The 15378-nt window shown below is 39.7% G+C and overlaps 4 protein-coding genes across 4 annotated transcripts; 2 read left to right on the top strand and 2 right to left on the bottom strand.

Moving 5' to 3' along the window:
- Positions 1 to 1560: 1560 nt before the first annotated feature.
- Positions 1561 to 1947, bottom strand: LOC132497839 (histone H2A type 1-A-like). The gene has a single exon (XM_060111383.1). It carries the CDS (start codon positions 1945 to 1947, stop codon positions 1561 to 1563), a length of 387 nt encoding a protein of 128 aa, XP_059967366.1.
- A 286-nt stretch (positions 1948 to 2233) lies between these two features.
- LOC132496753 (histone H2B type 1-A-like) lies at positions 2234 to 2614 on the top strand. The gene has a single exon (XM_060109235.1). It carries the CDS (start codon positions 2234 to 2236, stop codon positions 2612 to 2614), a length of 381 nt encoding a protein of 126 aa, XP_059965218.1.
- A 9271-nt stretch (positions 2615 to 11885) lies between these two features.
- LOC132496765 (histone H2B type 1-A-like) lies at positions 11886 to 12269 on the bottom strand. The gene has a single exon (XM_060109262.1). It carries the CDS (start codon positions 12267 to 12269, stop codon positions 11886 to 11888), a length of 384 nt encoding a protein of 127 aa, XP_059965245.1.
- A 277-nt stretch (positions 12270 to 12546) lies between these two features.
- LOC132497838 (histone H2A type 1-A-like) lies at positions 12547 to 12987 on the top strand. Its single transcript, XM_060111382.1, has one exon. It carries the CDS (start codon positions 12547 to 12549, stop codon positions 12985 to 12987), a length of 441 nt encoding a protein of 146 aa, XP_059967365.1.
- Positions 12988 to 15378: the final 2391 nt, after the last annotated feature.

Raw genomic sequence — 15378 nt, 5'->3', positions numbered from 1 at the left:
TATAAAGTGAATTTTTGCTTTCACTCAACATTGAAACCACCTCACATTCTTAGATCCCCATTTGTCATTGTTTGGTAATTATTTAATGGGCTGCCAAAGTTAGTTTACACTTAATGGAGATTTATGCGTTATTTAAAACTTATATTGCACTACACGTAGTAGCATGTTTTCATTAGATTTTATATTTCTTCAAAAATATACATTTTTTCATAATCTGGAACCACTTCCTTAGCCATAGATTTCTCTTTTCCTTATATATCTAAGAGGATGGTAGCTCATCGATGACTCTTTTTCCCATTTATCTTAGTCCTCACTGCTTTCTAGGTTCAATTTAAGCAATTTATATTTTTCCAGAAACTCTTACATTTCATCAGTATTTTTAAATGTGTTAACATAGCTTTTCTAAAACTATGTTTTTGTAATTTTAGAACACTTCAATTCTATACATAGGTTTGCGTATACGTTTATAGACAAGTGTTCAAAATTTAACTTGGCAACTGTTTAAGGAATTTTTAAATTATAAACATGTAGATTTTTGTTCTCTGTTGTGTTTGGAAATTGATGCTTTCATTTTCGTACAAAAATTTTGTGTTTGGCTGCTTTCTTATCTGTCAGTCGTCTCTGTGGGTGTTTACTCATAGGCAGTGCTAAAGGATCAACAAAGTATTTTGCTTCATTTTCAGTGGTTAAATCTGTTGAATTCAGTGCCTACTATTCCTGAATAATTGGTGGTAGAAAGCTGCCTTGTCACATTACTTACCCACTCTAATATTGATAGTATTTTACCATAAAAATGGTATGTCTTGTTTGAGATTTATCCTACACACTATCAACCTGTTTGCTGTTTTTCACGTAATTAGCTGTCAAGTATGTCTTTTATCTTTTGGTTTAACATGTCATGATTAGGGATTTCTGGATATGGAACCGTCCTAGAACTCTTGGAAATCCCTTGCTAGAGGGCACTTGAGAGAACAAGAAGCCGTGATGCATGCTGATTTGCTAGCTGCTTGGCTGACATTTTGTAGACACGCTCTCCAAACATGAGTTAAGCCAAAAACTGCAACTTCACAAGTCTTTCTTTGCTTCTAATCCATTCATTTAGTCTAACTTTATCCTCCCTAAAGATCATGCATCTTAACTTTCTTGGGAATTGTGTTCGTCAGAACAATCCTAAATTTGCTCCTTTCCCCAAGGAGAATGGCATCTCCTCCAACCCCACCCCCATCCCGCCAGGAGCCCGCTAAAATGTTTGCTCTATCTACTCTGAAATGTAAAAAAATTATACCCAAGTTCACCACTTCTGTTGTAAAGATTTTTATGAAGTTAAAGTGTTTCAGAGGTGTTACCAGAGCTAGATACTTTTCAGAGTCCAGAGTTCTATTAGCGTTAGGAGTTGTGGTGAGTTCTTTTTTGGTGCCACTCAGTCACTGCTTTGTAGTCTTTGTAAACCTAAGCTGTTTCTCAGTAATTATGAGCAGCTTTGGTTTCAGTTTGGGGCTTTTCTCCTTTAGACGTTCAGGTTACTCACTTGGCTTTACAACTTGTGAAGTGTTACTTGCACTAGACCTTGTGGTGGTGGCTCCCGGTCTTTTGGGGCAGCAGCACCGCCTGGATGTTGGGTAGGACGCCACCTTGCGTGATGGTCACACCGCCCAGCAGCTTATTGAGCTCTTTGTCATTACGGATGGCCGGTTGCAGGTGACGTGGGATGATGCTCATCTTCTTCTTGTCATGGGCCCCACTGCCCGCCAGCTCCAGAACCTCGGCCGTCAGGTACTCCAGCACCGCTGCCAGGTAAACCAGTGCACGGGCCCCAATCTGCTCGACGTAATTGCCCTTGTGGAGAAGATGGTGGACTCGGCCCACAGGAAACTGCAGGCCGGCTCTGGACGAACGAGATTTAGCCTTAGTACGTGCCTTACCACCCTGATTGCCACGTCCAGACATTACTACAAGAATACTGATCTGTTATAACGGAAACAAACACCGTTAGGGCAGGTACAGGGTCTATTTATAGTCTCACGGTGGGTTGTGATTTACTATTTGATTGGCTGATACCCTTATATCCAATCAGAGAACCATACTGGAATCACCTCATTTACATACACGCCACTACCCATTATCCAATCAGATGTGAGCTGCCTAATACGTCATCTGAGCTCCGCGCATATAAATATCACGCTTCAGAGGAGCAACTGCCACTGGTTTGCTGTTTTAGAGCTGAAGGGTAACGATGCCGGAGCAGAGTTCTAAGAGCAGTGCTAGTTCCGTGAAAGGCTTTAAGAAAGCCGTGACTAAAACTCAGAAAAAAGAGAAGAAGCGCAAGAGATGTCGCAAGGAGAGCTATTCAGTTTATATCTATAAAGTACTGAAACAAGTTCACCCGGATACTGGTATTTCTTCAAAGGCTATGAACATTATGAATTCTTTCGTTACTGATATATTCGAGCGCATTGCAGAGGAGGCGTCTCGCCTGGTGCATTACAGCAAGCGTTCGACTATCACATCCAGGGAGATCCAGACAGCAGTGCACTTGCTGCTTCCTGGGGAATTGGCCAAGCACGCAGTGTCCGAGGGCACCAAGGCTGTCACTAAATATAGTAGTTCCAAGTAAAGAGATTCAGCCACCAGACAGCTTCTGTAACCCAAAGGCTCTTTTAAGAGCCACTTAACTTTCTAGAGAGTTGTAGGCTTTTTTGTGTGTGTGTGGTACATGGGCCTCACTGTTGCAGCCTCTCCCGTTGCGGAGCACAGGCTCCAGACGTGCAGGCTCAGCGGCCATGGCTCACGGGCCCAGCTGCTCTGCGGCATGCAGGATCATCCTGGACCGGGTCACGAACCCGCGTCCCCTGTATTGGCAGGCGGACTCTCAACCACTGCGCCACCAGGGAAGGCCGAGTTGCAGGCTTTTTACTTGGCTGCTCAGTGTATGTGGGCAGGCTTACTCTTAGAGTGAGCTATAGCTGTTATGCTAGTAACTTTGTCAGATTCACTTTGCTGTCTTTAGTGTGGTTAAGAAATACGTACATAACTCGTCCGTCTCACGTGACTATTAACCAGAATGATTTCCGGTGAAATCCCGGATCTCTTAAGCATATTAAAGAGTAGAGCTCTCTTGAGTTGAAGAGAGCTCCTTTAAGTCTGTCTTCAGAGAGGGTGGGCCGAGTGCCATGAGAAACGTGGCTTGCTCTTCTCTGGGGTATGTCCTGTTTTAAGTACTTTCTATCAAGAGACTGAAAGAGAACTGAAGCTGTGGAAAGACAAAGAACATAGGCAAGTTCAGCATGGGAGTGTTAAGGCTGTTTTGCTTCCAGTCTACATTTTCTGTAGTGTGTGAAAATTCTTCCTATGGATCAGGTTAGGTGCCCTACAGCTGCTGAGATTTCGAGTCCAATAATTCCTTGGTCTGGTGATGTCATCTGTACATTATTGGGGTGTCTAAACTAGGCTGTTTGTTAAAAACAGCTTTATATTGGAGTGTGGAGGTCTTGCCATATCAAGTAATCCATATTGGAGTCAAGCAATCTGGCTAACCACAACCGACTGGCAAACAGAAGTAACACTGACTGAATTTTTGGGGGGCGTTACTTTTCTTCCAAATTATAATAGGATCACTTGCATTTTGTTTTATGAGAGGATCATTAAATTGGTGTTTGTGTCCTATATTACTGGACTCCAACACTAACATGTTCCAAATTGGGTCATAGGGTGTTTATCAAGTCAAGGGACTTTGGGTGCAAGATCTACTCTGTCACGATCGTCTGGACTCTTAGCAGACAAGCATTAAAAAGTGACAAATGACACTGAAATTAACATTTAAAAAGATGAAATTATTACTACTTCCCACAAACCAGTAGTTTAGCTGGACTCAATTCGTTAATTTATATTTTTCATTCTTCCCTTTTAAAAACAAGAATTCGTGCTCATGTGTGTCTGCCTTACAGTTAAAAAATACTTTAGTATCATTTGGTAGAATATGTGTACTAAAACCCACAGGAAAAAAAAAAAGTGCCCTACATTTCTGCACAGAAACAGCCCCTACAAGAGCCTCTGAATATCTTAACTGGGAATCATCCAAGGAGTTAACAGATGGGGCATCTGTGCCACATTGTCTGGGAGGGGAGGCATCATCTCCAAGCAGGGGTCCCAGCTGCCCTCATAAGATCTTGTGAAACAGCAGATGTCTGTATAGCTACCAAATCCTTGTCAACTCTTGAGTTGAAAAGTCATGCAGTTTTTCCACGCTGGTTTTGGCCTTAGCAGCATGTGTTTAGATTCACCCATTTTGTTATGTGAATTAAGAGCTTGTTCCTTTTAATGGTTGACTAGTATTCCATTGTATGGATAAACCACAGTTTGTCTATCCATTCATCTAATGAAGGGATCTTAGTTGCTTCCACTTTTTAGCTGTTATGAATGAATTCATAACTATTCACATGCAGGTTTTTGTGTGGACATAAGTTTTCAAATCAGTTGGGTAAGTATTACCAGGAGCACAGTTGCTGGATGGTAGGCTCAAGAGTATGTTTAGCTTTATAAGAAACTGTCAAACTGTCTTCCAAAGTGGCTGTGCCATTTTGCATTACTACCAACAATGAATAAGTGTTCCTGTTGCTCCATATCCTCCTCAGCATTTGGTAATGTACAATATTTTGGATGTTATCCATTCTAGTCGATGTTTAATATCTCATTGTTTTAATTTGCATTTTCCTAATAAATGATATTGAGGATCTTTTGGTATGCTAATTTACCATCTGTAAATTTTTTTGGTGAAGTGTCTGTCCAGTTCTTTTGCCCATTCTTTAATTGGGTTATTTTCTTATTGTTTAGTTACAAGCATTCTTTTTTCTATTTTCTTGGACACAAGTCCTGTTTCAGATAAGTGATTTGAAAATATTTTCTCCTAGTCTGTGGTCTATTTTTACAGTATCCTAGCAGATGTTTTTAATTTCACAAATGTGTGGTAGAAATATAATGCAAGCCACAAATACCAATCACATATGTCACGTTAAACGTTCCAGTACCCACATAGCATTTAAAAAAGTGAAATTAATTTTAATCATATATTTTGTTTAGTCCAGTTTATCTAAAATGTCAATGTGTAATAAGGGTTAAATTATAATAATTTACATTTTTAAAAATTAGGACTTTGAAATTCAATGTGTATTTTATACTTACAGCAGATCTCATGCAACATTTCAATTGCTCAGTAACCACATCTGGCTAGTGGCCACCATATTGGACACTGTAGCACTAAACTCTTTCTCTAGGCAACCTAAGTCATACCCTTGCTCTAAATACCTACAGCAGATGATTCACGAATTATATCTGCAGTCCAGGGCTCTCCATGAACTTCAGACCAGTAACTGCTTACTTAATATCACCATCCTGATAGTGCTCATCCATCTCTAAAAATTTCTCTCCACAAGGGTTTCCAATGTATCCTGACAGACCTGTTTTCATATTCCAATGTTCCCTATATCCATGGGGCCACCCCAATCACATGGTTGTCCAAGCCAGAAATGTATTTTTTCCTTGATAGTACCTCTGTTCAACCTCCATTTCAATCTTTTGACAACATATGGAGATTTTATTTCCTAAATATTTTATTATTATCTGACTTCTTTTGTCATCTCCACTGCCAACATTTTTGTCCAAGCCCCCATCATCTCTCACCTGGGTTACTGTCTCTAACTAGACTCACTGCTCCTAGTGTTTTCTTTCTAAAATCCACTCTCCACACAACTGACAAAGTAATCTTAGATAAGAAAAATATTGTCACTAACCATTAACTGAAAGTTAGTATTTCTTTCAGTTTTGAATATAGTAAATAAACCAGTCACATTATCTATACCTGTGACTTTATTGCCAATGAAAACCATAGTTACAGTCCTAGCACTTAACCATGGTTACAGATATATCAAAATATTGTTTATGCTCATCCCAACCTCAGAATATTATAATTTTGATCTTGCTATTTGAAGCACAAAGAAGCACAAATATTACTGTATCAAACAATATTTTTAAAACTGTTTCAACCTGGCATTGTTTTATTATTAAAATTCATATTTTACTTTATGTATTTAGAAATTTATTTTAAGAAGATGTGTATAGGATCAACTAGACTTTCAAAGAAATCCATAATACAATAAAAGCTAAGAACCCCTGTTTAAGGATTCCAGAAAATACCTTACATATAAAGTAGACTAGAGACAGATGATATAAAAATCAGATGGCAGAATTCCACTAATAATCCAGTTGGGAGCAGATAACTGAATATTCCTTGGCTGTTAGACTGATTCCTTCATCAAGGATGCCGATTCTACAGCCACAGGATACTGGGGTTACTAGGGTATCCCACTCAATTCATGCATGTGTGTCTGCTGGACACATGCATCTTGATTATTATTGTTTTTATCACTGAAACAATTTCTCACATTACTTCTGCTAACCATCAGCCCTCTAGTGTGATTGGAGATGAAGAGCTAAAGAACTTGTAGTGGGTGAAAAGAACTTGTAGTGGGTCAAATGATGACTAACCTCTTCTGGAGAGTGAATTCCTCATTAGAAAAGTCCATTTATTAGTTTCCTAGGGCTGCTGCAACAAGTTACCAAAAACCGGTTGGCGTAAAACAGAAATATGTTCTTGCACTGTTTTGGAGGCCAAGAAGTCCAAAATCACAGTGTCAGTAGAGTTGATTCCTTGTGGAGGCGCTGAGAGAGAATCTATTCTATGCCTCTTACCTGGCTTCTGGTGGCAGCTGGCAATCTTCGGTGTTCCTTGGCTTGCAGCTGCATCACTCCAATCTCTGCCTGCCTCAGTTTTCATATGGTCCTCTACTTTGCATCTCTGATGCCCCTCTCCCTTCTCTTATAAGCATACCCTAAATCCAGGATGATCTCATTTCAAGATTCTTAACTACACCCTATTTCCAAACAAGGGTCACATTCATAGGTGCCAGGGGTTAAGACTTGGACATGTTCTTTTTCAGGATACTCAACCTACTACACTTCTCAGATCCTAAGGTTTAGCTTAACATTGACTCACACAAAATTTACCTCACACTATCTGGATAGAAGTATTTTAGAGTAAATTACAGACAATACAAAGCTTTCCTTAGTCACCTTATTATCTCTCTCATTCGTAATCAGCTGAAATGACCTTGTGTGTTTATATCTGCCTCACTAAAGTAGAAAGGAAACAGTGAGAGTAAGGACCTCCTCTCTTACACACCCAAACACACACACTCTCTTTCTCTCTCTCTCTCTCTATCAGTGAATGTTTGAAGAGTGAAGGAAAGGGAAACAATTTTTTAAAACCTTTTTGGAAAACAAAATAAGGAAAAATAACAAAATGCAGCCACTTGTCTATGACCAGCCCTGCACTGAAGAGCTAGCAATGTCTACCTGCTGGAACGATGCAGTAAGGGCTTGGTGTGATCTAGCTCCCTCTGGCCCTGCTCCTTGGGAGGGTTTCCCTTGCCCTGTAGACCTCAGAGACCCATCTGAGATGAGAATAGAAAGTCTCTTTTTTGAGGGCTACACCAGCTCTCTTTCTCCTTTTCTGAATTCAGAGGCACTGTGGTGGCTTTTGGGTAATTACAGCATCTGGGTTTCTAAACAGGCCTAGTTGCTCTGCCCTTTTTCCAGCCCTCATCTTACTGGCATCCATTATGTTCTCTGTTCTGTGGCACAACAAAACCACAGCCTAGAATCAGGGAAAGACAGCAAATATCTCTCCTGCTTCCATGGCAAATCTCAATTGGTAACCATTGCAATGATTTTAGGGTGAAGTTAACAGCCAGATGTAGCTTAGGGAGGGTAGCACCTAAAGGATCTGCTTTTCCCAGTTCCCAAACCAAACCTTATCATATTTTTTTTTTTTTTTTTTTTCCGGTATGCGGGCCTCTCACTGTTGTGGCCTCTCCCGTTGCGGAGCACAGGCTCCGGACGCGCAGGGTCAGCGGCCATGGCTCACGGGCCCAGCCGCTCCGCGGCACATGGGATCCTCCCAGACCGGGGCACGAACCCGTATCCCCTGCATCGGCAGGCGGATTCTCAACCACTGCGCCACCAGGGAGGCCCAAACCTTATCATATTTAAAGCAGAGTCCTAACTTTGCTGTGGCCCTTTTCTCAGAAAATTCTGTCTTGCCAGTCCTTTATGACTTAGGGATTGAGATGTGGGTGGACAAACAGCACCTTTCTTAAACACTTTAACCTAAAAAAAACAAAAAACAAAACCTGTGTTTTCTCTGCTTTCATGAATTGTCTTGGACTAAAGCTTTACTCTTATTTCTCTGACATTATTAAAGTCTTTGAAGGTTGCAAACCCATCCCAACGTCCTGTGTTTGTCCCTCCTAGTTCCATAAAGCTGGGTCCTTGGTCTGCATTTGGTCTGCATCTCTGATGGAAGGAGAATTTGACCAACTGTCTTGCTGGTCGATAACAGTGATTTCCAGGTTCCCAATAGGAAGTGAAGGAATCTGCTTTTCCTAGCACCTCTCTCACATTAATGAAAATTCAGAATATATACAGAACTTGTGGGAATAAAGTGAAGCATGGCTCAAAGGAAAAATGATAGATTTAAATGCTGCTTACATTAATAAATTAGAAAGTGTAAATGCAGGCAGTCCTTCAGGTAGTGTGAAATCTTAAAAGTGACTATGCAAAGCAGTCTTAATAATCAATGGGAAAAATCATGATTGTTCCATGATCTTTAAAATTTTTATCAAAACATTAAAAACTCACCATCTACCATAAATATAAAGGGAAGTGAAAAACTAATATTAAGGACATTGTAATTTTAAATATTAAAACAATGAGAATTAGTGTCATTTCTTTTTTAAAAACTTACCAAAAGTAGTTGAATGGTGCTTGATTTTTTTTCTTATCATGTAACTTATGATACAGAGTGAGTGTCCTTCCTATGCTTTGGTGAATTGTCGTGTTACTTTCTAAGTTTGGATTAGCTTCCAACATTTTATCCTTTGCATTTTTAATGCCATGAAATATCTCTGAGAATTCGTTTAATATGAAGTATTTTGCCAGTGTCACTTTCTTTGGAACTTCTTCCTTTTCATCACAACCATTTTCTATATTTATATCAGTTGGCCTTCACTAAGTTCCTCTGGTTTGCATAGCTAGTCTCTTCATAGCAACAGTGTCAACATTTCCCCGGCCAACTATTACTTCAGTAACTCTATTTACCTTCGATTCAAATTCTGCTTCCAGGGTTATTACTTTTTCTTGTCTTGCTGTACTTTCATCTTTTTTGGCCAAATCCCTCTTGACTATTGATTTTTGTCATGTGAGTTTATCACTGGAAGACAAGGAGGCAACTAAACTACATACTTTCTCTTTTTGAATAAACTGAATAACGTGCAGTAACCATGCCAACAAATTTTGGCCAACAAATTTTAAAATAAGTGACACGATTAGGTCACTGATCACAGTGTGTATGTGTTATTTGTGCAGTGACTTGTGAACTAAAAGAGCCAGCAGTGAATTTTGTAGTTTATGCAATGACTCACCATGCAATGACATTTGAACTGTGTTTTTGGGCAAGTGGTGTTATTTAACTAAACTGTGGTAACTGAAATTATTTATATCAAAACTGTGCAATGTAAAGGTTGTCGCTATAAAGTTAGCATCCCACTAAAGAAGCTAGGAAAAACAAAAATAAAGTGAACTACTGGAAGCAGAAAGGCTAAATAATGGAAAATGGGGAAAAAATAATTAGGAAAAAGAAATCAGTAAAACTAAATTCAAGAGTAAAGAAATAGCAAATAAACAAACACAGTTAAAAAATAAAAGATTAACCAATAACCATTGTGGTTTGTGAAAAATCAGAAGACACAAGTACAAAATTTAGAATAATAAAGGAGCTGTAGTTACAAACACAGTGGAGGTTAAAATCATTAGAGACCAATTTGCTGATCTCTAAGAGAATATCTTTAAATAATTGTCTTGAAAAATATAATTTACCAAAACATTACAAATTATTAGCAACTCTAAATAGAAAAATTTCATTAAAGAAAAATAAAGATAATTGTCAAAGAACTGTCATCTGAAAAAGGGCACCAAGTACAAATTGTTTAAAAAGGAAGTTTACCAAAGTTTTAAAGAAAAGGGAATTCCAATGTTGTGCAAACAGTTCCAGAGTATTAAGAGGACATCTATCCTCCATATTATTTTTATGAATTGAATAAAAATTTGTACCAGAACCTGAACATGATTGCACACACAAAAAAGGGAAAAGAGATCAATTTAATTTATAATATTGAAGTATAAATTGTAAATGATCCATTGGCAACCAGAGATCAACAGAACATTAAATGAGTAACATATGATGCCCAAGCAGGGGGTTATATAAAAAAATGCAAAGATAACTCTTAAGAAGTTTATTTAAGTAACTCATCATAATATACATAAAGAGGGAAGGCCTATGCTCATTCTTTGGAGATGCTCAAAAGGCATTTTATAAATTTCAACATGCATTCTTAACAATTCTCAATAAAGCAGACATAGAATTCTTCATTATTGTATGATATATCTAATGACGAATAGTGCAGATCTTCAGCAAAGTAAGGGATAAAACAAGAATAGCCACCCTATTTAACATTGATATGAAGGTATGCAGCACTGAAATCAGGTGAAAGGAATTAGAAGTGAACTAATTGAAAGGAAGCAGTGAAATGTTTACTATTTTCAGACATCATTGCAAACATGTAAAACCCAACAGAATTATATCAGAAAGCCAATGCAAAAATTAGTCAATTCAGTAAGATATAATAGGATATAAAAATGCACAAAAATCAGTACTTTCATATAAAACAAGATGCTGGAAGATATGAATTGGGAAATACACTATGTATGGAAACGAAAACAAAATACCTAGAGCTAAATGTAATAAATATGCCACACATATTAAGTAAACTGGTCCACATCAATCACATTGTCCCAATTTCCCTTCAGATGAATGACTCAAGCAGCATCTGGGACTAGGCTCAGTTCTAGAGAAGGGACTTGAGAGGAAGTCCTCCTCCTCTGGGGAGGCTTTCATTTGCTCTCAGTTGGAAACCCAGGGAGATAGACTGTCTTCCTACCACTACTTTGACTTGTGTGAACACTTAGAACTGTGACCAGCATGAGGGTGTAAAGCCAGGGTCGAGAGAACAGTAAGACTGCAGGGCCTTGGAGCCTGGGCTCTGATCCATGATTGTTACCACTGATGTTTCTTTAATGCTTGTCAGCTGAGTGGATACCAGGTGGTTCAGTAATACAGGACACCAACACCTTTTTAAATGATTCATCATACAAAACACCCACAAATGATCACACCGTAATTTATAGAAAAAATCAAGAGTTTGAGTTACTGTTTTCTAGTTAATTGTGGTTAGCCAGATTGCTGGCTTCCGGTGAGACAGAGAGCAATATTCCCACATCCCAGGTCAACATGCCCTGGACAACGCAGGTCACCAGGGCAAAAAGACCCCAAGTTGAGGACCTCAAACCACTTGAGCTTTCAAACAACTTCGCTGGCTTACAGAATCCATATTTTTCAGACACATAAGTAGAAAAAAAACAGGTTAATTTACAGCTCCTTCACTCTAAGAACACTTTCTACATGTATTAACCATAAACTTTCCTGTAAAAAGCATTTTGAAGAATTTTTTGCCGCAGCTGACTTCTGAAAGACCGTTGGAGCCTCATGGGGGCTTCTGTATTGTAGAAAATCAGTCGGTAAATTACAAACAGCAGCTGAGTACTAAAGTTTACAACGTAAGCATCCTACTTTATGTTTGAGTCCACAGCTCTCTGTCAGTATACGTGAGTGGCTCTGAAAAGAGCCTTTGGGCTAACTGGAGCAGTACTTTGCAAGTTTACTTGGAGATGGGATACTCTTTAACAGCCTTCATGCCCTCAGACACAGCGTGCTTAGCCAGCTCTACTGGCAGCAACAGGCGCGCGATCATTTCAATCTCCCTGTACGTGATAGTCGATCGCTTACTGTAGTGGGTCAAGCGAGACGCCCCATTCGTAATACGCTTTAAAGTATCAGCGACGAATAAATTCATGATACTCAAGGTTTTCGAGGAGATACCAGTTTCCAGGCGTACTTGCTTCAACACTTCGTAGATGTAAACAGAATAATCCTCTTTTCTGCATTTCCTGCGCTTTTTCTTTCCGTTCTTTCTCGTCTTCGTTACACTTTTCTTAAATTTTTTCTTAGAAAGACCAATATTTCTTGAAGACAGCTCTGCCATAATCAGCGTTAAGCTCTGTAGCGTTAACAGCTCTAGCATTAACAACTGTAACGACCCCATTAACGCCAAGAAAACGAAGACACTTCCTCGGCGGAAAGGGTGGTATTTATAGGGGCAGCATTCAAGTGACGTGTGGAGAGGCCAGTATCTGATTGGGTATCTGGGACTGTTGTATGTAAATGAGGTGATTCCCGTGAGCAGTTCTGATTGCATGGCCATCGGCCAATCAGAAAGTAAGGCAACCCTACCGTCAGACTACAAATAGGCCCAGTCGTAGATGTTACAGCTTGCTGTACTGGCGTCGTGGCTCCTCAATAAACGTGTGTGTGGGCGTGGGGAAAAAAGTGGTAAAACCCCCAGTAAAGGTAAGTCTCGCTCATCCAGAGCAGGCTTGCAGTTTCCGGTGGGTCGGATTTATCGTCTGCTTCGCAAGGGTAGCTATGTCGAGCGCCTTGCGGCTGGTTTGCCTGTGTATCTGGCAGCAGTGTTGGAGTCCATAACGGCTCAAATCTTGCAGTTGGCGGGCAGTGTCTGTTGCGACAACAAGGAGACGCACATAATCCCGTGCCTCTTGCAGCTGGCAGTCCGTAATGATGAGGAGCTCAACAATTTGTTGGGTGGTGTGACTATCGCTCAGGGTGGCGTCTTGCCGAACATCCATGCCAAGCTGCTGCCCAGGAAGACTGAGAGCCACCATCCCAAAGTGCAGAGCAAATAATCCAAGTGGAGGTTACCCGTGAGCAACCTAAACGTCTGGTGAAGGAAGATACCAAAGGTTCTTTTCAGAGCCACGTAAATTATCATTGAGGGCTGTGCCTGGGCTGTCTGGATCTGTGATTGTGACGTATTCCAAAAGTAGGCTGCCAAAAAGATCCGTTAACCGTAACTTTATCATGTTGATTCTAACACGTGAGGTTCTTTGCTGCTTTTTTATTACTGAAGGGCAAGTTCATGGGCCTCCAAGATGCCTATCGGGTGAGAGGAGAAAGAGCAAAGCTTCAGCATTTCTAATACCCTTTTTAAGGCTCATTTTGATAAGTATTCGTGATGCCTATGGTTTAACACGTGCTTAGAAAATGTTTCTTAACATGTAATGTCCATCAAAAACCTAAACGGCACATGTGGGGAGGGATACCAGTGTCTCACTAGAGGTAGGAGTGTGACATGGCATATCATAATTGGAATTATTAGGGAGTTTTTGTCAGATCTTTCAGATGGTTTCATTTGATCTGTATTATAAACACCAAGAAAAATTGGAAAGCAAATGAACAGGTAGGCTGTCATAAAGTTACAGAAAATTCAGCAGTTTTCCTTATCTCAAGGAGAAAGTGTCGCTGGTTATTTTTTTAAAGTCATTGTTAGACACGTGAGAGCTAAACACATAAGACATACAGAAGCAGGTACGAAGTACAGAGTTCTGTAAGAAATTAAAAGATGAAAGTAAACTACGTAATATGTTGATGAGGAACAATCAAGTCACAAAAAAGCCAACCATGTTTTGAATTAATGTACATAGATAAGGCATGTGATTAAGAAGGGCACAGAAGGAAGGGAAATATTTGAAAACGGAGGAAATTGTACAGATAATATTGAACAAAATTAGATTATGTTTAGAACATGGCATTAAAAACTAAAATGTGAAAATTTAAAATCTGAGAACGCTGATGTAAGTGATTGACTAAATGAGGAATATGTGAAAAATCTCCTAAACAGAAGAATTTCAAATCATTTATATAAATGCTCCCCCATCAAGCAGCTGGAACTTAACTCCCCAGACTTACCAAAGTGGAGTATGGAAAGGCAGGGGAAAACAGGAGTGACTTTACAGTAGAGAAAACTGTCAAACACTACCGCAAATGATCAGTGTTAAGATCATCAGTGATAAACCACGTGGTTTGCATGTGCCATTAATATGATGTGTTGAGATGGGCAATTCACTTCTCTGGTCTTCCTCCCAGCAACACATAATCTCAGTCTAAACATGAGAAAAATGTCAGACAAATACAAGTTGAGGAATATTCTAAAGAATATGAGTCCTCAAAATTATCAAGTTCATCAAAAACAAGGAAATTCTGAGAAACTGTCAGCCCAGAGCAGTTAAGGAGACATTACAAGTAAATGTCATGTACAACATGACACGGGATTAATCAGCATATACCTTATAGTCAGATTCCATATTCAAGGTTCTTCCACATCCACATATTCAACCACAGATTGTATAGCACTGTAGTATTTACTATTGAAAAGTATCTGTGTATAAGTATACCCACACAGTTCAAACCCCGAGTTGTTCAAGAGTCAACTGTATTTTGGATTGGATCCTGGAACAGTCAAAGTGCATTAGGTAAAATCTAATGAAACCCAAAGTTTAGAGTTTAATTCACAGTAAAGTACCAGTGTTATTTCCTAGGTTGTGACAAATGCATAAATGTTGACAACAGAGGAAATGGTGAGAGGTATATGGGAACTACCTTTACAACTTTTATGTAAGTCTAAAATTGTTCCAAGTTAGAAAGCTTATTGAAAAAAAAATAAACACTTTTTTTAATCAAAGACGAGTCCCAAATCCATAACAAATGAAGAAATCTCAATAGACTATCGCTCATAAGCTGAAAGTATGAGTGGCTCTGAAAAGAGCCTCTGGTTTCAGATGTTGGTGTCCTAAAAAAAGCTCTCTTGTAGCTGTTGTACTTGGTGACGAGACATCGTGCCTTGCACACAGCGTGCTTGGCAGGTTCCCCAGTCATCAACAGGCATTAGTTCTCTGGAATTCCCTGTAGAGCAGGGGTCCCCAAGCCCTGGACCATGGACCGGTACAGGTCATGGCCTGTTAGGAACCGGGCCACACAGCAGGAGGTGAGTGGTGGGCAAGCAAGCAAAGCTTCATCTGTATTTACAGCCGCTCCCCATCACTGGCATTACCACCTGAGCCCTGCCTCCTGTCGGATTAGCAGCGTCATTAGATTCTCATAGGAGCACGCACCGTACTCTGAACTATGCATTCGAGAGATCTAGGTTGCACACTCCTTATGAGAATCTAATGCCTGATGATCTGAGGTGGAGCTGAGGCGGTGATGCCAGTGCTGGGGAATGGCTGCAAATACAGATT

This window comes from Mesoplodon densirostris, chromosome 10 (genome assembly GCF_025265405.1).
Source record: "Mesoplodon densirostris isolate mMesDen1 chromosome 10, mMesDen1 primary haplotype, whole genome shotgun sequence".
Classification (NCBI taxonomy): Eukaryota; Metazoa; Chordata; class Mammalia; order Artiodactyla; family Ziphiidae; genus Mesoplodon; species Mesoplodon densirostris.
Note: the sequence above shows the minus strand (reverse complement) of the source record. Positions and strands in the feature narration are given on the sequence as shown.

Bases quoted from the DNA above. Each gene is read 5' to 3' on its own strand.
- LOC132497838 (XM_060111382.1), top strand. From the start codon at position 12,547: ATGTTACAGCTTGCTGTACTGGCGTCGTGGCTCCTCAATAAACGTGTG.
- LOC132497839 (XM_060111383.1), bottom strand. From the start codon at position 1,947: ATGTCTGGACGTGGCAATCAGGGTGGTAAGGCACGTACTAAGGCTAAA.
- LOC132496765 (XM_060109262.1), bottom strand. From the start codon at position 12,269: ATGGCAGAGCTGTCTTCAAGAAATATTGGTCTTTCTAAGAAAAAATTT.
- LOC132496753 (XM_060109235.1), top strand. From the start codon at position 2,234: ATGCCGGAGCAGAGTTCTAAGAGCAGTGCTAGTTCCGTGAAAGGCTTT.